Source organism: Meles meles, chromosome 11 (assembly GCF_922984935.1).
Source record: "Meles meles chromosome 11, mMelMel3.1 paternal haplotype, whole genome shotgun sequence".
NCBI classification, from domain to species: Eukaryota; Metazoa; Chordata; class Mammalia; order Carnivora; family Mustelidae; genus Meles; species Meles meles.
The window spans coordinates 62920001-62946026 of NC_060076.1; the positions used below are offsets into that span (position 1 = coordinate 62920001).

At 37.0% G+C, this 26026-nt stretch overlaps 1 protein-coding gene across 8 annotated transcripts in view; it reads right to left on the reverse strand.

Moving 5' to 3' along the window:
• KDM4C (lysine demethylase 4C) overlaps positions 1 to 26026 on the reverse strand; it is a 510176-nt gene that overhangs the window by 380906 nt on the left and 103244 nt on the right. For all 8 annotated transcript variants that reach the window (XM_046023271.1, XM_046023269.1, XM_046023272.1 and 5 more), the window contains 2 exons: positions 21913 to 22106; positions 7120 to 7169 (listed from right to left, as the gene is read on the reverse strand). In XM_046023271.1, the coding sequence (XP_045879227.1) occupies positions 7120 to 7169; positions 21913 to 22106 (244 nt within the window). The remainder of the gene's footprint in view (positions 1 to 7119; positions 7170 to 21912; positions 22107 to 26026) is intronic.

Genomic DNA, 26026 nt, shown 5'->3' on the forward strand with positions numbered 1-26026 from the left:
TTTATCCCTATTACTCACTTCTACCCTAATGACTCCAGTCCTCATGTTAGTTCAACAAATATTCCTTCTCCACTACCTCTGCAGCCTGCTAGCTAAGAAGAGGGAACCACAATCCCAAGAGACCTAGAGAACTGACTGGGGTGCTATCATGAAAAGTCAATGGGTACTAAGCTTTAAAACCTCCCTCACTCCCTTGGGCCCTTTAACCTAAACCTAACCGTTGCAGTCACAAAGTAACAAACTTCCCCCTCAAAAAGGAGTTCTAACTGTCAAGCACAACCTGAGTTAAACTATACAGGTTTATCTTTAACCTTGTATTCACCTGTAGATTCTTCCATCTGTTCTCTAATGCTGTTGTTTTAAAATTAAATATCAAAACTCAGGTCTGAATTCCAAATGACCACTCACAATTGGGCTTCAATGTAAAAACCGTGTAGGCTAGAAAGACCAAACTGAGAAGAGAATCACTTCTTTTACACTCTAAGCAATGGATACTGGTAAGGACACCACTTTACAACTTATTCCCTCCATATCAACTCTTCCCTACAAGTGACACATTAGGGCTTCTGTGACAGGTAAATCAATGAACTCCCAATGAAATGGTATGTGATTTGGAGGTAGGAAATTGAAAGAATAGTTTGGAAAAACAACCTATGTTTCTACTAAACTGTTAAATAGTAAGAATACACAATCTGTTTTAAATAAATATTCAAAATAAGTAAAAATTTAATCTGTTTTCTAAAAATAAATATTTATTTTGAATATTCAATATTTAAATATTCCAAACATTTAAGTAAATATTCATAAATAAATATTCAATATTAAATAAACATTCAAATTAGAACAAACTGTAATCCTGCATAGGCTCCAAGGAGCAAAATAGTTTAATTGTATACTTCAAGAGGAAACCAAGAGAAAGGAAGAAAAATTTTAATAGGTTGCTTATGTAACTTGATTATTTATTTATTTATTTATTTTGGTCGTGAAGTGAACTATGTTCTTTTTTTTATTATAGAAAATGTCAAACATAAAGTAAAAGAATATAATAAACCTCCATTGTAAATACATGTCACCCACCTTCAACAATCATCAGCTCATGGTCCATCTTGTTTCTTCTGTATTGCCACCCATTTTTTTCATTCTGTATTATTTTGAGGCCGAGCCCACATATTACATAATTTCATCTGGAAATATAACTTGATTTTTAGAGTCTATACCTCATTTTTACTATCTACAAAGACAGGACACTGCTAGCTGCCAATTCCTTAGCAAACTAAAGATAATATTTTTGTTTACTTTTTAAGATATCATATAGTGGTAAGCAAGAAGTATAGTCTTTGGAACCATTATTCCAATACAAACAAAATGAAAGAGGGTGAAAAGCTAGCATGATAAAAAGCATGTACTCCAGAGATCCCAAAGGAGCCTCGAAGCCCTAAAAGTACCCCATAATAACCTTTGCTAAGACTATAAAGTACTGCAAGGAGTTCTACAGCATGGGAAGTGCAGAAACCCATAAGCGTTCTCAAGGACCAGGTGCATCCTTTGAATACAGGTGCATGTCCTGTGTACAATGGAAAAGTGATCATATATGAGAAGCATTATTCTAAGTGAAAAAAGACACAAAAGTTTACATACTATAAAATTCTATTTTTATGAAACTCTAGGGACAAAAATCAGATTTAGTGGTTGCCAAAGGCTGTGGGGAGGGATTAACTGAGAAACGGCACAAGGAAATCTTTTCAAGGAATTGGAAATGTTCTATATTTTGATGATGGTGGTAGTTCCACCACAGTACATATTTGTCGAAACTCACTGAACTGTATATTTAAAGGGACTGCTTTTATTGTAAGTATATTATACTTCAATTAATCTGACCTCCCATAATAATAATTAAATGTTTTTAAATTGTTTTAGAAATAAAGGAGATATACTCTAAAAATATGTGTTCTTTCCTTCGGATGAAAATTTTTCCAAACTGTTTACATTTTCTAGTATATTAGCTGTTACTAAGGAATTCCTTTTATTTATTTATTTTTTATTATTTTATTTATTTTTTTAAGTAGGCTCCATCCCTATTGTGGACCCCAAGGCAGGGCTTGAACTCACAACCCTGAGATCAAGACCTGAGCTGAGATCAAGAGTCAGATGCTTAACTGACCAAGCCACCCAGGCGCCCCACTAAAAACTCCCTTTAAATCCTAATCTCATATGACAAATATGACAAACACAAACACATGTTGTTGCTATTAAATTACCAAAGTTGCAGCGTTGAAAAAAGGTTACAAATCAAAGTTTAGTAACTTTTTCTGTGGATCTGTAAACACTATTTTGGAGAAGCTTATATTAGTTATTAGTCATTTAGGAAAGAAATGAAGGAGGGAAGAAAGGAATGAGGAAAGATGAAGAAATCAGACATATAGAATACATCTCCACATTAGCAACAGAAAATTTCATTCAAATATAATTGAAATTTACCCAAGAATACTTTGATACAGTTTTTATAATGGTTTTTGTTATATTCATATAACTGACAGGCTTAAAAATATATAGCAAGCATACAAACAAATGGTAAGGAAAAGAACACAGAAAAAGGATATGGAAGGACTGCTTCTGTGGGAAATGTTTTTAGATAGATATACTGAATTTACACATGAAATTTCTTAACAACCTTATTAATGAAAAGAACCAATGAGTATGTGGGGAGAAACCTGGTAATTTTTACCCACACCCCACATATGATATCAACTTCACAGGTTTAAGTTATAGCTGATATTTCTGTCCATTCTACCACTCATTGTACAATTAGTTACTCAGGAATGGGTAGAAAATTATCACACTGCAAGCTTCACTCAGCTCTAAATGTCCACAATCTACCAAAACAGGCTTCACTCTACTCCAAATGTCCCATGATCCATCAACATCCGTAATAGGAGAGACAGATCTCCATGGAGCACCTCAGAGGAGCACCAGGAAATTCACACTGATCGCGATCTTGAGAAGGACGGTGGTTCTCCTAAACAAATGCCTTATTTTATCTCCTGAACACAGTACACCACGTAATGGTCAAGCTTTTTTCCATTTCATTTCCACACAGGCATAGATCAAGGGCTCCCCAGGCCAAGTACTTTGGGCTCAAACAGGTCAAGGTCAAGCTATTCAGAATTTTCCTGGCTCAGCTTTCACCCAAGGAATCAAAGTAGTCTCAATTTCCCTCCATAGTAATTCCTCTCCGCTAGCTGATAGTCGCTTTCTGAATTTTCCCTTCCCAATCTCTGCTGTCACTTCTCATAATTGTCTTTCACCCTACATTAGAATTACACTAGCTTGCTGTATGTTATGTATTATTGACCAATGCCTAAAATCCTAGAACATAGCCAGACATAAAATATTCAGATGTATTTAAACACAGATCATGATATCTGACATCAAACTATGAGTAAAGTAAGCTTAGGGGCTGTTGAATCATTCTTAATACAACTCAACTGATAGAAAGATGAAAATAACATACCCTGACACACCATACATTGATCTCCATGCCTATGGCATGAGTTAGGCATGAAGGCAGAGAATATATCACTGAATTTCTTCATTTTTTTTTGGCTTAGGGGACTCCTTAAAATTGATTATAATCAAAGGTATTTTTATTTATTAGCCTTTCACAGCCAGGCATTTTAATATAATAGTTCCAGACCATCAGCTAAATGAATGTTTAAGGGAATAAAGTATTTATCATTTGGAGAGCAGATAAAAGTACATTTTCTTAATTCCAAGACAGAGGTATGAGAATGGGTCAAGTTAGAATCAGTTCATAAAATTAACATGACTTGTTATTTATTGCTGCAGGCTTAAATTCAAGACTACTAGTCATTAAAACACACATACCCCAAAACTAACTATTAAAAAAAAATCCTTCATAATTATCATGTTAAGCAAAATAAGTCAGTTAGAGAAAGACAATTATCATATGATCTCTCTGATATGAGGAATTTCAGAGGCAGGGCAAGGGGGTTGTGGAGGGTAGGGAGGGAAAAAATGAAACGAGATGGGACCAGGAGGGAGACAAACCATAAAAAAGACTCTTAATCTTAGGAAACATACTGAAGGTTGCTGGCGAGTGGGGTGTAGGGATAGGATGGCTGGGTTATGGACATTGGGGAGGGTATGTGCTATGGTGAGTGCTGTGAAATGTGTAACCCTGATGATTCACAGACCTGTACCCCTGGAGCAAATAACACATTATATGTTAATGGAAAAAAAATAAAATAATAAAATAAAATACCTGCTATGTAAGTATAAGAATTCACTTTCCTTACTGCCATCTGAAACAAGATTCCTGCTGATCATTCCCACTTCCAAACTCAGTTGCACAAAGCCCTAACTCATATTTTCTTTTCCCAGTAACCAAAATTTTGACCACAGTAAATCATCTTCAATTTTTTTAATATTAGCTGGCATTTTATCCACAATAAAAGACTAATGGAATACAGCCCTTTGTAAAAAAAAATTTAGTCATTCCCAATTTACTTCAATCCATACTTTGCTTAACTCAATAGAACAGCAAAGATATTGTCTTATTTCTAAAATAGATGAGATTTAGACATCCTAAAAAGTGAAAATGTTCAAAACTGTCATTCATGATTTAATATTATACTTCCATTCTCCCTTATACTTTCCATTCAATTGTATCAAACCAAAAATTAGAAAGAATGTAATAGCATTATAGGCAAACATAACAAGTATAAAAATTGCAACAATTCACTTGAGGTTTTTTTTTTATTACACTTATGTCTACACAATATTGGAAAAAAACCCTTATATAAATGAGAAAGCAGCTGAAGGGCAAAATCAAACTCCTGGCTTTATTAGAAGCAGCCTTAATGTCTTTGAGATAAAATATTTGTAGGTGCCACAGTCAATCAAGATTTCAATAGAAACCAAAGATGAAAGCATTCATGCATAAAAGGCAAGTGTGATAATTATGATGTGCAGACAAGATAATGGAAAATATCCTAGGCTGCTTTTCATTTTCTGTATCAAGTGCTGCCTTGACCTAGGCATCCTATAATGTTCCATCACACTTACTGCACTATTTTATTATTTTAATTATTTAGTAGAATGTAATTAATTTGGTTGGCATATGCTCAGTTAGGATGGGAATCCTCTACTGTCTCATTGGGTCTTTTCCCTGTGTCATTTCTCAAAATAATCCTGCAAAACAGGTTTGAATAAATGTGCAATTGATTCAAAGTTCTTGTACATCCTTCAAGTTTATTAACCTCTTACTGATTAAACAAATGGTACCCATTTTCCTAGAATGTCATTTTCAGACAGTTTATGTCAAAGCTTTTGCAGACAATTTATAGTAGAAATTTTAGTGTGTGACTCCATACTGTAAAGTTTACATTGGCTCCAGGTCTCTGGTGGTAAGGCAGATAGAAAATGGTGGAATAATTATTATAGAGAAGAGTATAGTTCAGCATACAGATTTAGCACAAAGTTCACTGCCTGTGTATTTAAGGATTATGGTAATCATTTTCTCAGCTGCACTCTACTCTATTCTTCAGAACCAGGGTTCCTCCACCTTAATATTCATAAAAATAGTCCCTAAACAAAGTTCAAGATTACAATTACATTGCTATTATTACTACAATGTATTACATTATAAAAACACTAAGACTTTATAGTTATTAGCCTGCCAAAGTTATAATAATGCTTCTGACAAATGTGATACTGTAAGCGTTCCTTCTAATACTCTTCTATAATTTGGGGGAAAGTAACTTTTAGATAGCATTAACAATTTCTGTTCAGAACTGTCAAGTCAATAAAAGGGGTTTTTCAGTGTCCCCATTACATTATTAAATGAAAATATATGTAAGACAGGAACAAAAATCCTTTCCCACTAAAAGGCAAACTAAACACACCAATAAAACAGATCAGCACCTGACTAAAAGGAAAATGGTCACTGAGGATTTGATCCTGGATAAAAAGCAAAATGTCTTACACTCAAATGCAACTCCACCTTCCCCTAGAAATAAGTTACTACCAGCCTACTTCTTCCTTGGTAAAGGTGACTAGCAAAACATATGAAGTTGGCAGGGGTGAATCAGATTCTCCTCCCTTGTATAAACAGGTATGGCAAGGTTTTCTTCTGTGTCTTAAAGACAGAAAAGAGGGGCACCTGGGTGGCTCAGTGGATTAAGTATCTGCCTTTGGCTCAAGTCATGAACCCAGGGTCCCGGGATTATGCCCCCACACTGGGGTCCCTACTTAGTGGGGAGCCTGCTTCTCCTTCTCCCTGCTGCTCCCCCTGCTTGTGTGCACATGCTCTCTCTCTCTCTCTTTCTCTGTCAAATAAATAAGTAAAATCTTTAAGGGGGAAAAAAGAAAAGAAAAGAAAAGAAAAGAGGAAGGCACTTTCTGCAGATATGAGTGAGTACAGAATGAACCCATTAATAAGAGTTCTTCATTCTGGCCCTTATGAAGATAGACAAAGCCACAAAAACTAAAAATTCAAGTTCCAGTAAGGTATGTTTAAATTTGCCAGTCTAAGAAGGCATACATGCTCATGCTTATCTGGTTATCTGAGAACAGACATCTTAATACTTCCATAATAGCAATCCCAAACCGAGGGGGCCAAACCAGGAGTCAGGAGATATAACACAACCCTTAGTGAAATAAGAGGACAACATGAAGAGTATGCATAAAATACCTGCACTCTGAGATGCAGCATCAGTATACTCTTTGGAATTTATCTCAAGAGTATAACTTAAAAGAAAGAAAAATATTATTAGCACAATAACATTAAGAAAATGTTTTATATATATGTATGTATATACATATATATGTTATATAAAAGAGAAAAAATTGGAAATAATCAAAATAGGTTAAGAGCATCACTTGATGAAATACTAAGCAGCCAACTAAAATAATCATGAAGATTATACAACAGGGAAAAATAGTCACATGGTAATGGGAAAAAAATTAATTGTTCAATTAGGAAAACATTAAAAACTCATTAACTTGAAAAGAGTAAAACTAACGGTGACATCCTATACTGTAAAAATACCACAATAACAAAGTATCTATCCAGATGAGAAACACAGAAAGCAAGTTTACCTTGAGCTAGTCTTTCAAGTCGTTTTCCATGTTCCGGGGGTATTGCATACCTAAAATTTTAAACATAAATAAAAATTTTAGGTTTATAACTGCTCAGCTAGTATCCTTAGATAACGTCATTTAAAAAAAAAAAAAAAGCGGGGCGCCTGGGTGGCTCAGTGGGTTAAAGCCTCTGCCTTCAGCTCAGGTCATGATCCCAGGATCCTGGGATCAAGCCCCACATCGGGCTCTCTGCTCAGCAGGGAGTCGGCTTCCTCCTCTCTCTCTCTGCCTGCTTCTCTGCCTACTTGTGATCTCTGTCTGTCAAATAAATAAATAAAATCTTTAAAAAAAACAAAAAAGCCAAATTCCACTTGGACGAAATAAATGGAGATTAGAAAACCAATCACAGAGTCATATACCTGGGACACTAGACAGAAGAAAAATAAACTGTAAACCACCTATTTCAGTGTCCAACCTCAGCATCCCAACCACATTTTTACTCATTAGGAAACAAAGGCCGAAGTCCAGTAAACTACTTGGACAAGGGAGGCAGCTAGCCACAGCAGGGAGACCAGAACCTCTTTTCCAACACTCAAAGCATCCCAGAAGTTTGGCCTTTGTTTTTAAGAAAACCAAGGTAGTCGCGCTTTCTTTTAAACCTTTTAAAATGTTTTTATTGACAAGCAGGACAGAACACAAAATTATTATAGCAATATTCATATTTCCATCAAACCTTTCTAAGAACATTATACTTTCCAAATAGATTTTATTTTTTTTAAAGATTTATTTATTTACATTAGAGAGAGAGAGAGAGCGCGCACAAGCTGGGGAAGGGGCAGAGGGAGAAGGAGAAAATCCTCAAGCAGACTCTCAACCGGGCAGAGCCTGGCACACCTAAGATGAAATGAAGAGTCAGAAGCTTAACTGACAGAACCACCCAGGCACCTCTCAAATAGATTTTAAATAAAAAATTACCAGCGATTAAAAAGCACCATTTATTGATTTTTATGATTTTATGACTTTTAAAATCTTGATTATAGAAAAAAAAATTTTCACCCTTGAACAACAACAAAAAAATACTCATTTCTAGTTCCCAGTATTTTCAAAAGTGAAAAACTTGAGTTTATCCACTGTGAACTTACTAATAAATTTTAAAACAATCATCTCACAGGCTGCCTGGGTGGCTCTGCATGGAGCCCACTTAAGATCTTTCTGGGGGAGCAAGGGAGGGGGTGCCTGGGTGGGTCAGTGGGTTAAAGCCTCTGCTTCAGCTCAGGTCATGATCCCAGGGTCCTGGGATCGAGTCAGGGAGCATACTTCCTCCTCTCTCTCTGCCTGCCTTTCTGCCTACTTGTGATCTCTGTCAAATAAATAAATAAAATCTTTAAAAAAAAAAAAAAGATTCTTTCTCAGGGATCCCTCTCCCTTTGCCCCACCCTTCCTGCTCACTCACTCTCTGTCTTAAATTAAATAAATAATAAAAACAAAACAAAACAGAAACTCCCAATTTATTACATAAATAATAATTATAAGCAGTTTAATGAGGAAATTTAAGGATTTTAAAAATAAAGTGATCATTTCATGTTTTAAGTAAAAATGATGTTATTGTTAAGACCTACATTTGCTATGTTTACTAGCTCAATATATATTAAGTACAAGTTAATTTTTACTAAAATAATTTTTCTCATTTTACTTAACATCGCACTTGGTTGCATTTAATGCCATTGATAACACATGCAAAACTTAATTGGATCCAAAATAACTAGGCAATTTTCTAAAAGAAAATTCAACCATATATCCTGTTCCCTAAGGTACTGTTAATGAAATTATTCCAACTGAATTGGGAAGATAAAATTTTAGCATAACTCAGTAACAATTATCCAATTTATTTATACACTGGCCACTTCTTACCTGTTTTTAATCCCAGTTTACATCACCAAATATACCCAGAAAGGGGAAAAAAATCTACATATGCCCCAGATAAGATGGTCATGCCCCATGTTATACACACGTCCCATGTCATAGAAACACACACACACATATGTACACACATACGTGCTTGCATACATGTGATGGATATATGCTTGCCCATAAATAGTTGGACACAGATGGGGATATACATTGAGATTCACTTTTCTGAAAATTGGCATCAAAGTTAAAGCTCATTAATCTGAGGTTCAATCATATATTCAAAATATAAACCTATATATAAATTATAAATATAAACATAAGTATAAACATACAAAAGGATAAAAATACATTAGACATAGTCTTTCAGTTAGACCACACAACAGCTCTGTGACAAAATCACATGGCTATCTTCTTCTTACTGTAAAGTCATCTTCTAAAGGGATACTTATGAAACTTCTCGAGGCTAATCACCAGAAAGATTTTCTGCATAAATTACACCTATAACAAAAATTCTTTAAACTGGACACATGACCATAAGGCACTAAGTGTATCCCCTTGATGCAACTCGCCTTTTAAGCCACTTAGGTGTAAAATGACCATTACAGGTGTGCTCCCCACTCTCTTCCAAACTACCTTCTACAATGTGCTAAGAGTCATCTCCGCAAACTGCAGTGGATCATGACAAAGCCCTGGACCTTCAATGGCTGACTATAACCTGAAGGACAGAAGCCAAACTTCTCTGAAGGGCACACAAGCCTGCTGCAATCTTGGCAACTTTTCTGATGTCCCTATCAAACTTGTTCTTTGGCTTTAACAAATCAAGTTCTTTCCGGTGCCCTTGCTACTTCACACCTCCACTATTTTCCATCCCCTATTTCTTGGCTTTACATGCCCTCAATTTTGTCTAGTCAATAAAAACACACATTCCAGGCTCCTAGGTGGTTCAGTTGGTTAATCAACTGCCTTCAGCTCAGGTCATGATCGCAGAGTCCCGACACTGAGTCCCGCATCCAGCTCCCAGCTCCATGGGGAGTCTGCTTCTCCCTCTGACCTTCTCTCCTGTCTTACTCTCTCTCTCACTTTCTCTCAAATAAATAAATTAAATAAAACACACACACACACACACACACACACACACACACACCCCTCCTTCCAAGCTCAGCATGAGTCACCCCCAAGGAGAGCCTCCCCCTCCCTCTTTTGCTGCATCACCCATTGGAATACAAGCCTCCACCATAGTGCTCAGAATTTAATTTTTTTTTTACCTTTTTTGCCTTCCTCCTCTCCTCTCAACTAGACTACTATCATAACTGAACTCTGCCTGGATCTCTCTGGGCAGCTAAAGTGTTCAAAACACTATCATATAATAAGAACCTTAATTCCTTACTACCTGGCTTTCAAGGACACACCCCCCATACACACACAAACACTCTAGCCTTACCTTAAATATCAACATCTGCTTTCAGTAGACTAGACTATGAATTATTCTGTTACTCACTCCTCACCTCAAATAGGCCCACCCATTAGACTTCAAACCCCAAACCTCCAAGCCCAAATTGCACCTCCTTGAAGCTTTCATTGACCATTATAAATCTTAGCAATCTCACCCCCTCTTTCTCCCAGTACCCTTCTGTTATATTTTTCATGTAGTATTTACCATCTACTACTTTCCAAAGCTAGAAGTTGTTCAGTGTGCATAAATCTGAGTTCTATGAGGGAGAGAATGCTCACTACAACCCAGAAATTGAATTACCTTTTAACATACCTCGTAGAGTGAGTACCCAGTTAATAACCAAGCACTCTACTATCTACCACGATTGCTTGCTTATACAGCTAATACTTAATTCTTTGAGGATATGAATGTGACTTGCTCTTCTTTGTATTCTTTGAAACTCACCAAATAAGATGCCTCAAGTACATACGGGTTTGGTGAAATTATTGTTTTTTTAACCTTTAGTGTTTTTGTTTCAGATACAATGAATACTGCCAACAATTATGCTAATATTTAGAAACTATGAATCACTAATGAACTATGAACACACTAATTAGATATTTATAGGGTAATGTTTTATTTCAAACCAGAAGCTTTTTTTTTTAATTTTTTATTTCTTATTTTTTTATAAACATACAACATATTTTTATCCCCAGGGGTACAGGTCTGTGAATCGCCAGGTTTACACACTTCACAGCACGCACCATAGCACATACACTCCCCAATGTCCATAACCCCCCTCCCCCTCTCCCAACCCCACCTCCCTGCAGCAACCCCCAGTTTGTTTTGTGAGATTAAGAGTCACTTATGGTTTGTCTCCCTCCCAATCCCATCTTGTTTCATTTATTCTTCTCCTATCCCCCTAACACCCCATGTTGCATCTCCACGTCCTCAAGTCAGGGAGATCATATGATAGTTGTCTTTCTCCGATTGACTTATTTCACTAAGCATGACACCCTCCAGTTCCATCCCACATCGTCGCAAATGGCAAGATTTCATTTCTTTTGATGGCTGCATAGTATTCCATTGTGTATATATACCACCTCTTCTTTATCCATTCATCTGTTGATGGACATCTAGGTTCTTTCCACAGTTTGGCTATTATTGACATTGCTGCTATAAGCATTCGGGTGCACATGCCCCTTCGGATCACCACGTTTGTATCTTTAGGGTAAATACCCAGTAGTGCAATTGCTGGGTCATAGGGTAGTTCTATTTTCAACATTTTGAGGAACCTCCATGCTGTTTTCCAGAGTGGTTGCACCAGCTTGCGTTCCCACCAACAGTGGAGGAGGGTTCCCCTTTCTCCGCATCCTCGCCAGCATCTGTCATTTCCTGACTTGTTAATTTTAGCCATTCTGACTGGTGTGAGGTGATATCTCATTGTGGTTTTGATTTGTATTTCCCTGATGCCGAGTGATGTGGAGCACTTTTCATGCATCTGTTGGCCATCTGGATGTCTTCTTTGCAGAAATGTCTGTTCATGTCCTCTGCCCATTTCTTGATTGGATTGTTTGTTCTTTGGGTGTTGAGTTTGCTAAGTTCCTTATAGATTATGGATACTAGCCCTTTATCTGATATGTCGTTTGCAAATATCTTCTCCCATTCTGTCAGTTGTCTTTTGGTTTTGTTAACTGTTTCCTTTGCTGTGCAAAAGCTTTTGATCTTGATGAGATCCCAATAGTTCATTTTTACCCTTGCTTCCCTTGCCTTTGCCGATGTTCCTAGGACGATGTTGCTGCGGCTGAGATCGAAGAGGTTGCTGCCTGTGTTCTCCTCAAGGATTTTGATGGATTCCTTTCTCACATTGAGGTCCTTCATCCATTTTGAGTCTATTTTCGTGTGTGGTGTAAGGAATCAAACCAGAAGCTTTTATGAATTCAACAACAACAACAAAAAGATCTAATTTGAAAGCCATGGTAAATGTAACAACCCCTCCAAGCACATCTTTGGGTGGTTTACTCAAAGAAGAAACCTAAAGTGATGTTTTCCTGATAGGTGTAATACAAACACTACCTTGAGTGAATAATATTTTTCAAAATGTAATAGATCCATTTCTGATTCAGGTTTTCTATATGAATTGGTCCACTGTATTTCTCTTCTCAAGATATGCTCAGTCCATAAATCCATTAGAAGCTCATTTATTGGTACTTCTCAAAAGGAAATTCCTACTTTTTAGATGACTCCCTGAAAGTCTCCCTAACTTGGTGGGGAGCAGGTGCATCGCTGGGGCTGCCACTAATATGCTTAGAAATAAATGTTCTCAGTTTCCCCCACCCCCTCCACCCACACCTCTTGTCACTGGGCTGTCTGACATAGGCAGCTGCCTGAGTCCCTCTGTCACTCTCACTAACGGGTGCTGCTGGTGCCTCCTGCTGGCTCAGCTTCGACCTATCCTGTAACATCCAGGGCAGTCTTACCAGCCCAGAGCACAGAGGGCAGGACCTCTTCCAGGTCCATGCCATGTTCAAGAAGATCAGTCCTGAAAAAGGGCTGCTCTTTACTCCCTTCCCTTAACTGAGACTGTGTGTGAAACAGCCCTTTCCTCCTCTTGTGTTTACATTTCTTCTTCTTGATGTTTCCTCTTGCAGTCATCTCCCAAAAAGAATCAAGATCACATTCCTAAGGACAGTTTTCTGACAGAAGAGTCTAAACTGACCTTCCCCCACTTTTACCTGACTTGGTCTCTATTGTTACTAAGGGGCTGAAAGCTCAGTGAAAAGATTAACTGATCAATAAATAGTCTAACATCATCACAGCTACCATTTATTGAGCACCTACAATATACCAGACCTCGTGCTAAGATCCTGTAATCCAAGTTCTACTACTACCACCTCCATTTTACTGATGAGGAAACCAAGGCTTAGAATTTACCTAAGCAAGAAGGCTAATACAGGTGGCACCCAACACCAGACCAATGTGGCCCCAAAGCCCAAGATGTGCTTTCCACCCCCTTATTTCATTCCTGTTTCCTCACCAATCACCACAAAGAAGCCAACCGGAAGGAAGTGAAAGGGGCTAATAAGCACCCCTCTCCCCATAGACAATGATCACTGCAATCACTGGAGGGTAATCTAACTTTTGGAAGAAAAAGTCTTCTGCCTGCTGCTAACAGAACAAAGTTCCAATATTCACACAGAATACTTCTCCCAGCTACCCTTCCTACCTTCATCCACTTTTAAAACTCACAACTGGAAAAAAAAGAAAAAATCACTAACCTCTCCAGCTAAAATTACAATGTGCATCAAGCAAAAGACAACAGCATTTTAAATAAAATGTAGATATGAAAAATAAAGCCAGTAAACCACTACTAAAGTTTCCCTTTGGTTCTTGTTATAAAAACTTGATAAATCAAAAAGTACCTATTTATATTTCACAAAACTCAGTATTTCTGAAGTGGTTAATTTATAATATGCTTTTTTTAATCAAGGCATATTTCTAACTGTGTCAAAAAGAAGTCTGAACAACTGTGGATTTTACATGTGTGATTATGTTAACATTTCACATTACTGATGATGCTAACATGTTTTAATATTGTGCATTTATTAAAGTATAAGCATTCATATTTTAAATTATAAAGTCTCATTAGTTAACTGCAGAAAATATAAGATTGCTTATATTTATTTCCGGTTCTTAAAAACAGACACATGAGAGAAACAGGGATGCTGTGGTAGGTGCCAGGTTCCCCCTTCCAGATGAGGCCCTCAATGCATTCTCCAAAGGAAGGCTTCTCACCCCACCTCATACCCACTCAACATCATGTTCCCTCCCTTAAGATCACGGCAGTGGTGGCCCATATACAATGAATGATACATACGTGAATATAAAAGCCTGATCCCCTTGCCTCAACCTGGAGCAATTCAGAAGGCATTGTCAGCTCCAGCTGCCTATGGGATCTGCCCATGGCTCTACTGCAGTTTAACCTTCCCCTACTGCCCAGTCCTGCCTTCCATCCCCTCAAAGGTGTTGTCCAAGACATCTCTGGCACACAAATCTGAGTTTCAGTGTGGGCTTCCTGAGCTACAATGAACATGTCTGTAAGCAGGTGTCACTTAAAGCTAGGCATCTAAAACCATGGCCTAATGAACAAGATATCTGAGCTGAGGCCTTACAAGACTAGACAAAAAAAACCCTGAGCAAAGGAATTCAGCCAGAGCTTAGCCCCACATTTATGGCATCTTATGGCCTATTTCATAAAGAGCAATTAAATGAAAAAGAGAAACTCTACAAGCCACATCTGCAGACAGTCATAAGTTAGGAAACTAACTCATTTTCAAGAAATTTTATTTTCAAGAAAGAATAATTTTATTTTCAAGAAAGAATATATTTCGTGTTACTTAATCCACTGAACATTTTCTAAGATCTAAGTGTGTCTTACACATTACTAATGGGTTTTTTCCCCTTGAAATGAAAAAGATACTATTAATTATTAATTGATACCACCTATAGGTAACATTAAAGAAGTCTTTGTTCCTTAATACTGATCTCTCCAAAATACTCAACAGATAACACAGTAAACAGTAAAGGGATTTTTCTAGGACTAGAGGATCAAATGACTGATTTTCAAACTGTTTTCCATGCCCGTCCCTTTCTCCTCCCCACCTCCCCCTTCCTGGGCCCAGTGTTTCCTGAAGAAAGTGCTTCAGGAAAGGAGTTACTGAGGGACCGTATCCTACCAAACACATTTCAGCCTGGTCAGCTCTTCCTTTATTTTCAGTTTTATATATTGACCTTCTAAAGAAATTTTCACTTACAGAAAGTCTGAAAACTTCTGCTTTCTTGAAGAGATTAGCATGGTTCGTGCCACACAAAAAAGGACTTCAGTAAGGGGCATCTAGGTGGCTCAGTCAGTTAAGTGTCTGATTCTTGATTTCAGCTCAGGTCATGATCTCAGGGTCCTACGATTGAGCCCCACATCAGGCTCCACACTCAGGGGTAGTCTGCTTGAGATTCTCTTCCTTCTGCTTCCCCCAACCATGTGTATGTGCTCACACGCTCTCTCACTCTCTCTAATAAATAAATAAATCTTTAAAAAAAAGAAAAAAAGGACTTCACTAAATGGAATGGAGTCACCAAAAACAAAACATACTTCACCACCCTAGTCAAACCCTACTCCTTGAAAAATAAACTTTCAAATGTCCTAGAAGTAGGACATAAATCTCTTTGCAAGCCTACCTGTAGATGTGCAATCTCACACACATATACACAAAGCCATCTTCCTATATGCTTAAATCAAAGAATAATTTTTGCAAAACAAATAACTAAGTAATATGTATTTTCTATAAAGCTCTATCTAAACAGTAAGATTAAAACAGTCTGAAAAGGAAGGAAGAAATATGGGGAAAAAAGATAAGCTAGGCAAAGTAATTGGTGAACTATGACATTTGCCATGATAATTTGTGAAACTAAAAGGACTAATGATTGTTTTCCATTAACTACAAAGTAAATACATTTTCATTAACCTTCTGATTTTTCCCTAAGAGTTATGGATTTGATTCAGCAATTTCTTTTCATTTGAAGGGGGCTCTCTGGTTCTTGTTAAGTGATAGTGGTGGCTTTAAGTGAAAGAATAGCAACAAGTAAATAAGAGGCATCCCGGAGGAATTCACAAGTCCCTGCTATACTTTCCAGGGGTATCAAGAGTACACAATATAAGTTTAGAGTTCCTGTATGAGAACCTACACTTACCAATTGGTTAGTAAAAAGGCATTACATCACGTCACTTCAGGGAAAAGAGTGAGATTTGCTTTGAAAATCACAAACACTAGAGCTCACTGATGCTTCTTTTAGGGAACTCTGCTGAGCAGGGGTCTATGAGACTCCATGGATTGCAAAAGCATGTGGATGTGTGCCAGTATGGTGGTGTTTACTCCCAAGTCAGGCTCAGGTCTAAATAAATTATGATCCACTCTATCAATAAAAATTTTTACTCTCACTTACCATTGTATTTTCTTCTTTCTATACCCAGTAGCTGAGTACAAAATGAATACCTTACTTTTTAACTATTTTCCCAGTTTCTTAAAACTTTTGCAATAATATCTTAAAAACTATACATACATATGCCTAAAAATAATCAGAAAAACTTATGCAATTAATTTCACTAATAGTTGGTTAAGGTATTTGTACAAATCTATTTTTCCTATTTAGAGAGTAGTAATAGTAATTAGGAATAGTAATTAACACCAGAAAGAAACTACTTAATTCCAAGAGTATTTTCTCTATATAAACCACCAAAAGGACACAGCTTTTACCGTTATCTAATTGTCTCAACATTTGCAGTTAGAATATATTGGGTCTAAACTTACTATGTAGACAAGCAGGAGTTAGTACCATGGGTTGCTAATTCAATGTATCACTAAATATTATCAAGCTATGCAATCCCTAAAGCCATGTTCTGCATTAGGTGTTTAAAGAAATAACCTCAATAAGAAATTCCTCAATAAGACTGTTTATTTAACAAATACTGAGTACCTACTATGTGCTACAACCATGCCAGATACTGTGCCAGGCATGGGAGATATGCTAGTGAACTAGGGTCCCCTGATCTAGGAGCTCAGACTTTGATAAAGAAGATATATACTAAACATGCATGGGTCGATTTGATGCCAACTTGTTTGTTCTTTTAAAGAGCACTGAATTCTAAAAGTCAACAATAATTGAATACTTATTTATTAGTAAACAGCTTCTCCTCTATCCAGGAAGAAAGGAAGAAGAAAAAGAGCAAGGGGTAAGACTGAGGGGAGTGAATGGAGAGAGGGAAATATTCAGAGAAAGGGTGAGACAAATACCCAATTAAGAGCACCTGATCTCTGAACTGAGCCATGCTTCTAGCTTATCCCAACCATATACACTAGCAGATATCCTTTTGCTTAAACTAGGTTTGTGTCATTTAGAACCAAGAATCCTTATTAATATATGATCCATGTGGTCTTAGATAGGACATGCAATATGTATTTAACTGAAATTTATGAAATATTATTGATTGAGCACTTATGCTGTATCAGGAGCTGTGGCACATGCTTTATACACTGTATTTTACTTCATCCACACAAGTACCATAGAACCTTCTGAGTGTTTTAGGAGAGGAAATTGAGGCATGGAGGTTATATAATAATTGCCCAGGTCACATGCTCAGTAAAAAGTAATGTCAGAACTCAAAACACAAGACTCAGGTACAAAAACCCCATGCTCTTCACACAACACTGAAGAAATGATCTAATGAAAAAGCATCAAACTAAGTTTAAACTATCTATCATGAATAATCTGATACTTCTTAATGCTACATGGTACTTTTACAAAACCTCACAGTTGAATAAAATTTAACGAAATCCAAAATACTACAGCCCATTCTTAATTTTTCTAAAAACATCCAGGAGAAACTTCTTGCCTGATTTTCGATATTTTCATAGCTTAAGACAAGTCCTCTCAAATCTGACCTTTCTCATTCTCTAGAGGGTAAATTTGGAAGTCTCTTATTCACTGTGTTTGGACACAGGATTAGAGGAACCATCTGAATTCTACATCTCCCAGCAATTAACCACTATCACATATGACATTTGAAAGGGAGAATTATATTTTATTTTGCCTCGAAACCCCTACTCTATTATATAAAGATATATCTTGCCAAGTTCAGGCTTAGTCATTACTAAGACCTAAAATGATTTATTTTCATAAGGTTATTAAAATAATAGTAATTGGAAATATTTGTATAGTACTTTACAGTTTACAAAGCACTTTTACAGAAAGTATATCCCTGGACCCTCCTAGCAGTTCTATAAGAAGACAGAGAATAAATCACGTCTCCATTCGGCAGTTAAAGAAATTCATGATGAAAGAAGCACAGTTATTTGCCCGAGTCATTCAGCCGGTAAGTGACAGACTGAGATTTTAAAACAGGCCTTCTGGCTCCAAAGTCAATGTCCATTCCAAGAAAATAAATACTTTACCAATGACTGCTAAAGCACTTTTCCATCTGCTTATTTAAAGCATTCTTTCTCCCCTAAACCTTTATGCCAGAAATGTTTAAATAAATCATCATCTCCTCTAAAGTCTCTTCACTACAACCCTGGTTCATGAACACTTACTCAGAAAAATCTGCCACACTCAGTGCCCAGAAAAGTATGTCTCAAAGATTCTACCTGGATCTGTGCATCTGCAGCTACTCAGAAATCCCAGAAAAAATCAATGTTCTTAATAACTATACTTTAGACAAAAATCTGTATAAAATGTTCTATATATTTCCTTGTCTGCCCTTAAACAAACTGTTTCAAAACAACACCCTCCTGATACAAACAAGAATTACGTACAGAGCCTCAGTCCTATAGCCAGGCCTTGTGTTAAGTGCTGATGATTCAAAGACAGACACAGACCCCAACTTCAAGGCAGCACAGGAAAGGGTGAGGAGGTAGTCAAAAGCACCTGCTGCAAAAACAAATATCTGAAGTAGGGGCAGCAGATGGTCCAGAAAGCCCCTGGGCTAAAAAGAAGAGATATGCAGGCAGAGAACAGCAGAGAAGACCGTAAACATGGAATTAAGGAGGAAATCTTAGGCAGTTTTGCAACAATCACATCCAAAAGCTGATGGCTTAAGGGTACAATTGAAGAAGTCAAAGTTCAACACCAGCCTATAAGGCTAGAAGGAAAAGACACATTGCTAGGTTCAGAGATGTCAAGCACAGGTGAGAGTACCCCCAGAGAAAAGTAAAGGCAACTATCCCACATACATCTCAACAAGAAGAAGACAGCAGAAAAGGAAACCAGTGCACATACATGCATGCATGCACATAGAGAACCTTATGTTCACCTCCTCATCTTTTCATTTTCTAGATAGGGTAAACCTCGAGCTGGGCTCCTTGCTCAGTGTGGAGTCAACAGGAGATTATCTCCCTTTCCCTCTTCCTCCCCTTCTGCTCCTCTTCCCCCCAACCACCCCCACCCCTCTCTAAAATAAAATCTTTCAAAATAAACAAAAGAATATAGTTATCTGTCCAAAGCCACAAACATTAGTAGCAGAATAAGGAACAGAGCCCACACTGCTGGTCCCTTGCATCAAAGCTCTGCCAACAGACATTGCCTACCTCCCATATTTATATAAATTTGTACTGCTTCTACCACCTTTCAAAGTTCACTTAAAATATATCATGATGAGTACTAAAATGAATTTTAGTGATAAGAGAATTTACCTCAAAATTATTTATGCTGAACTAATATAATCTTTCATAAATCTACTTGGAAATACCTTAGAGTCATTTATATCGTTTTTTTTCTACAGTAGTTATCTTAGAAAGTGGAATGTAGATTAGTGGTCATAACTCACTACTGGATTTTATTATTTTATCATTATAAATAATGGTCAAGGTTAAAGATAATAGTGATATTATAAATCTACCTTTAATGCATATAATGAAGTCTATATGTCTATAGCAACTAATAGAGTAATTACAGAAAATACAGATGCTAGCAGAAAGAAATTCTTTGAAAATGGGCATAATTATTCTCATTCATGAACAGTGGTATTCTTTCACAAAGCCACAAGACTCTAGAATCAGTCTTCTCCCTGACCAGAATACTCTCCCCTAAGTGATCTTTAGGGGATAACATAATTCTGTTCAGGAAGTATGGGGGAGAGGATCATCTTTCTTGATAAGAAAGCATAGATATCATCAAAACTCCTCTAATAGTGGGGGGTGGGGGAGTAAAATACACTCCTCTAATACTATAATTTCAAATTATTGTCCTGGGCATTCTCATTAGCTGACTTCTAAAACACCTCCAGAAAAATTTTGTTACTAACTTTTCAGATTTCTTAAGGAAAATAAAGTATATAGTTGTCTATACACTAAATTTTACCAACATGGGTTGGATTTACCCATTTCATTTATTTTGTTCACACTGAAAGTGAATATCAGAAAGAGCATGGAGGTAATTATGTGGCTGAGAGACTGCCCAGGTGCCTATGAATTGCTTAAAATATTTCTCTAAGTCTCTCAAAGTTAAGTCCCAAAAGTATTAAAGGATGACATTCCAACAGATGTTATGGTGATATTGAAGAAACATGACAAAGACAAAGACATGGCCTTAAGCATGTGCTCAAAACTGGCTCTCAGTAAACACCTATGTAATGAATAGTCCCATCATACCAGTCTGTCACTAAAGCCTCTCTGGGTCCTAGACCACCTACTAAAAATGTTTAATTTTGAAACATGCAAGTAAAACACCTTTAATATACATTAAACAGCTTCCCCCTTTTTTTAGATCATAAAACTCCATAAGAAATCAGAACTGCCTGGATTTTTCTTGTATGCCCTAGGAACTTTGCTCTTCTACCTAAAACTTGCCTTCCAACTAAATGTCATTTGTGATTATTAGGAACTTTTGCTATATTTGAATTTTTTGAAGAAAATTTACAACTTCATACTCAACACATGAAAAAAAACCTCAAGGAGAAATAATAATGGCAAGATGGAGGTAGAGATTATCCCCAAATTACTGCATCTCAATACCTAATCAGCAGGAGACCTTGGAAAGAGGCCATTATCTTTAACTTGGAGGCAGGAAAGCTACTGGGTTGACCCAAGCACCTGAAGAGCAACCTCTCATATTCACATCCATCTGAAACATCATCTTTCCTGGATTGGTCAAGGTCATACCTCATATGCTTCTGTCTGTGTTTTCCTGCATATATGTGTATTATAGAAAACAGAATTGATATTTAAATTTCCCTAAAACTAAAACCCACAAAAACAAGTTCAAAACATGAAACTGGCTAACCACAAAGAATCCTGACAAACTAGCAATTACGTATGTGTACTAACAAGGACACAAGTACATAAGAATGTACTACATGATGTATTTTACAAAGCAGCACATCTTTAAGTCATTGCTCAGAAAGACAAGGCAAGAGACTCACAAACACAGGAAACTGCAAGTTAAGAACACATATTAACAGTAACATTCTTTTCCTCTGCCCATCACCCAGAGAACAAGAGCAGGCCTCTTGATTGATCCCTCCTTTCCTACTCTTATCATTTATTTAGAAGAAGCTAGACCAGAATATCATTACTGTTACCCAATACCCAACATCAATGAAGTCACCTTTCACTCTTAACTATTTCCAGCATATCTTCCAACAAATGCTCAGAGAAGTAAAAATGCCTAACAAATTCTTTTATCAATCCATGCCCCACAAAATGATCTGCAAGCCACTTTAGATACACCAGTCACCACTAGCTTTACAGTTTTGAGCAAAACCATGGGCAAAATGGAACACAATCAATTATTACACTCAAAAACTTTCAATTCACATAAATCTGAATTCACCAGATAAGGGAAGAAAATCCTCTTCAGTAGGTTCATATTGCCCAAATTTCAAAACTCTTAAGCAAATGAATATTAAATATGTAACTTGCCAAGACTTGGGCTCTCCAAAGTGGAGATAATTAATGCTGTAGAGGTCCATATCCTCGGTGTGCCACGCGAATGTGGTTTTCCACATGCCAAAATAGAGATAAGGGGTATTTACACCCTCTATAGAAATACCGCACTCTTCCTCAACCACATCCAAGACTGTATTTAGGCGAGCTATGTTCCATTCATCCACACCCTGGAACCAGGAGAGAGAGAAAAAAAAAAATCAAACATTAATAAGCTAATAAAGATAATATTTACTAATCAAACTGTCATGTGCCAAAATTATCACACTGTGTATTTTAATTCACTGAGAAATGAAAAAATAGAGCAATCATTATTCAGGTGATATATCAATTATTAATTATCCAAGATTATTGCTGGCATAATGTAGTTCTTTTTTTTAAATATTTTATTTATTTGACAGAGAGAAATCCACAACTAGGCAGAGAGGCAGGCAGAGAGAGAGGAGGAAGCAGGCTCCCTGAGGAGCAGAGAGCCCCATGCGGGGCTTGATCCCAGGACCCTGGGATCATGACCTGAGCAGAAGGCAGAGGCTTTAACCCACTGAGCCACCCAGGCACCCCAATGGCATAATGTAGTTCTATATGAACCTAAGTATGAAAGTATAGCAAAAAATCTTCCTGATTCCAAATGGAAGTATAAGTTAAATCCCCACCCCTCAGCTATTGTTTGGAAAAAATCACTGATTCAAAGAATATGACTTGAAGTGGACTTTTCCATCTTTGGCACACACGCCTTTTATTTGAGGAAGAAGGTAGCTTTTTGCTTTTTAACTTATTTGTACATTATTTTAGAAGTCATGTTCAATGTCAGACATTATCTCAAGATACCAATGGCAAAATATTTCTTTTGGGCTCCCACTCTTATCCCTATCCATTTCATTTTAGCACATGATACATCATTTCCTAAAAATTCCACCTCTAATCATGAGGAAAACTCAGCATTCTTCTAAACCAGAGATTGTTGTGCTTTTACTGTTCCTTCAACTAAATATTAACTTATGTTGATGGGAAGTTTTAAACACCAAATAACTGATTAAAAAATACTTATCCAAACTTTAATAAAATTGCTGGGAAAATCTAGTTTTACAGCAATAATGGTGATGATAGAAAAGGATAGAATCACTGATACTAGCGTTATGGTATAGGAAAAGATTCTGGTTATCTGGTTAGATTAGAACTTACCAATTACTCATAACCGCTTAAGATCTTTAGAAACTGTGTATTTTTCCTTTTATGAGAAAGACATGCCTTTCTCATAATGAAACATAAATGTTAGAGATTGGGCCCATTCTATGCAATCATGAGGAAACTGCAATCCCTTTAAATCCAATTCAGTCTCCTCGTGGTGCTACTAAAGAAGTTCATTAAATGTGTTCCTCTATACCTGTAAGGCCTTCTCCAATGACTATGCCAATGACCACATAGACTACCACATCTAATATTTCCCTTATACACTAAAAACTTTCAGGGTTGTTCTGTTTGTATACAGGTCTGTAGACGATTCTCTAATCAGTGTACTAACTTTACTTCCTCATGCTTTGGGTTAGAAAAGTTATTGATGCAGCAGTTACTGAAGCTCTGCCTCAGGTAACATAATTAAAAGTCCCAGGGAAAATAATTTAATCCCCAAATTCCCCTAAGCAGCCACTCTATCTACAACTTAAACCCCACAGTGGGAAGTGTGCAGTTAGAAATTGGTCAAAGTATCTATTTAGAGAAGATCCTAGATTCCAACTTATGAGACCTCATAAAAATTAAATCAAATTCTATAAAATGTTTTATCATACTCTATTTATAGTGATACAGTCTCTCAACTCTAGTCCAATCAGACCTCAGTCCAATAACTCTAATAATAGAGTCCTATTTGAAAGTCATTACTGAGGCAATGAATCTAAAGTAATAAATGAGCACCATATTAGAGGAATCATTTTAAAACTGAATGAGCTTGAAAATTTAAGAACAAACTATTCCCCTGAAATTTCTAAGATTCTTTTCTTTATTTCTAACTGATACTATCTTTCAGGAATAACTGAGGCTGAATCCTTTGACATCCCTTGACCTGCAGCTCTAAGGGGAAGAAAGTGAAGAAGAAAGAATACTGAACGAAGACCTAGATTATAGCCCCAGCTCTGCCACTGACCAGGGCAAAAATCACTGAGACTTTCTGAGCTTTCAGTCTGTCTTCATGAAAATATGAGAGCTACAGCATCTTCCTAGAGTTGCTCAGAGTACTGAATAGACTAACAGACACAAAATCTTAGGAAAATAACACCTACTATTTCTTAGAACCTATGAAATAAACATCTCCACTATTCTCTAATAAGCCTGACTAGAAAGCCTCCCCAAACAATGAAATAAGTAATAATAAAGTCCTGTGAAATTCTTTCTATTAATGGTTCTTTCCATTAAAGGGCAAGTAACATATTTGCAGTACTTTCTTCTGGGCAGAGCCACAGTTGCCATGATGCTGAAATTCAATTTCTTTTATTAAAATAAAAAGTCATATCATTTCAACTAAAGAGGTTATATTAAGAGTAACTGGAATAACAGAGACTAAGAATAAATCTTACTGCTTCAAAATTGCTTCTCCAATTTGTGTCCTCTACTACTGACTGAACTACCTAACAGCTACCAAGGACAGACTGCTCAAACACTGAAGAGTCCAGGTTGTCCTCAGAGAGTCAGACTTTTCATTTAGACAAACTGTTATACCGTACTCTACTCCATTACACTACACATACCTACATACTATACCTATTCAAAACAATCCTCTAAAATATGTAATATTATACCCAAATAAGCAAATGAAAAAACTAATACTCCTAGCTAGTAGTAGGTGGCAAAGATAAACCTAAATCTGCTTCCTGACCTAAACTTCATGCTTCCAGTTCTGATCATCTTAAAATAAAACATGTCATCCTCTTCTCTCAGCCTCCTCAACAAAGATCCAAGGAGCTAAAATTTAGGACAGGCAAACCCATAAAGTTCCCAAATTCTTCCTACCCACAGGGAGAGACATCCTACACACACACTGGCAAAGCTTAAAATGCAAGCCTGCTTCACTTTTGTGGAGCTGGTAACAGAATTCATTTAGTGTAAAAGCAATCTCAAAAGACGCTAGCTACAAACAAGCCCCACATGACAGGTCAGAATTTGTCAAACTATTCAAAGTTTACAGTCACTGAGTCTTAGCAGAAAGTCTGCACACCAGTCCAAGTTCATAGCCAAATGCCTTTTCTCAGATTCCATCCCCTCAAATAAAGCTCTCCCACACATCTTTCAAGAGATGCTTGAGCATCTGTTTTGTGTATTTGTAATTCACCTGACTTCCACTAGGCAGACATTACCTGCCAGGTCCCACTCTCTTCATTCCAATCACCCATTTGGCATTCTGGGCCTGTCCTGCTCTATTTACTCTGTATCTGTCAGGTTTTCTGAAATAACTCACAATTGGCACATGATTTGTGCACATACGCATAACTGAGAAGTTTATGAAGGATTTCTCCTTTCAATCTTCCACCTATCAGGAATCTGATGGCAGTTTGAAATAACTCTTAAGTCTTCATTACCATAACCAGAGCCAGGAGCTGTCTGAAGACCAGGCTTTGAATTTCACAGAGGGAGTAACATCAGAACAGTAACAATACATTTATTTATCTCCAGAAAGACAGTACCAAGTTTGAGTTCCTGGCCCTTGTGCCCTGGGCCTGTGTCCCTGAAATAGGCCATAGCCGGGGCAATAAGCAACCTCTCCTCAGGACTGTGCACATCTGTGACTCCCCCTACAGTGACTGCACTCAGTCACTAGAAGACTGAAGGATGACATAGCATCAACATATCACGTTAGAAACGTGGCTCACCAATAATAAGCCATTCCCACCTAACACCGAGAAATAATGAAAAACTCATAGAAAACCAGTTTTTCCCCAAATATTTCCAGTGGGACATTCATCCTACCAGCGGATATAGTCAAACTTTGACTTCTATTTCTCTTCCTCTTAGAGAGTCATAGAGCTGACAGGTACTCCAAAGGATGTGAGAGGTCCTTTATAAGAAAGTCTCTTTAACTCTGCTTAACTGCAAATTTACC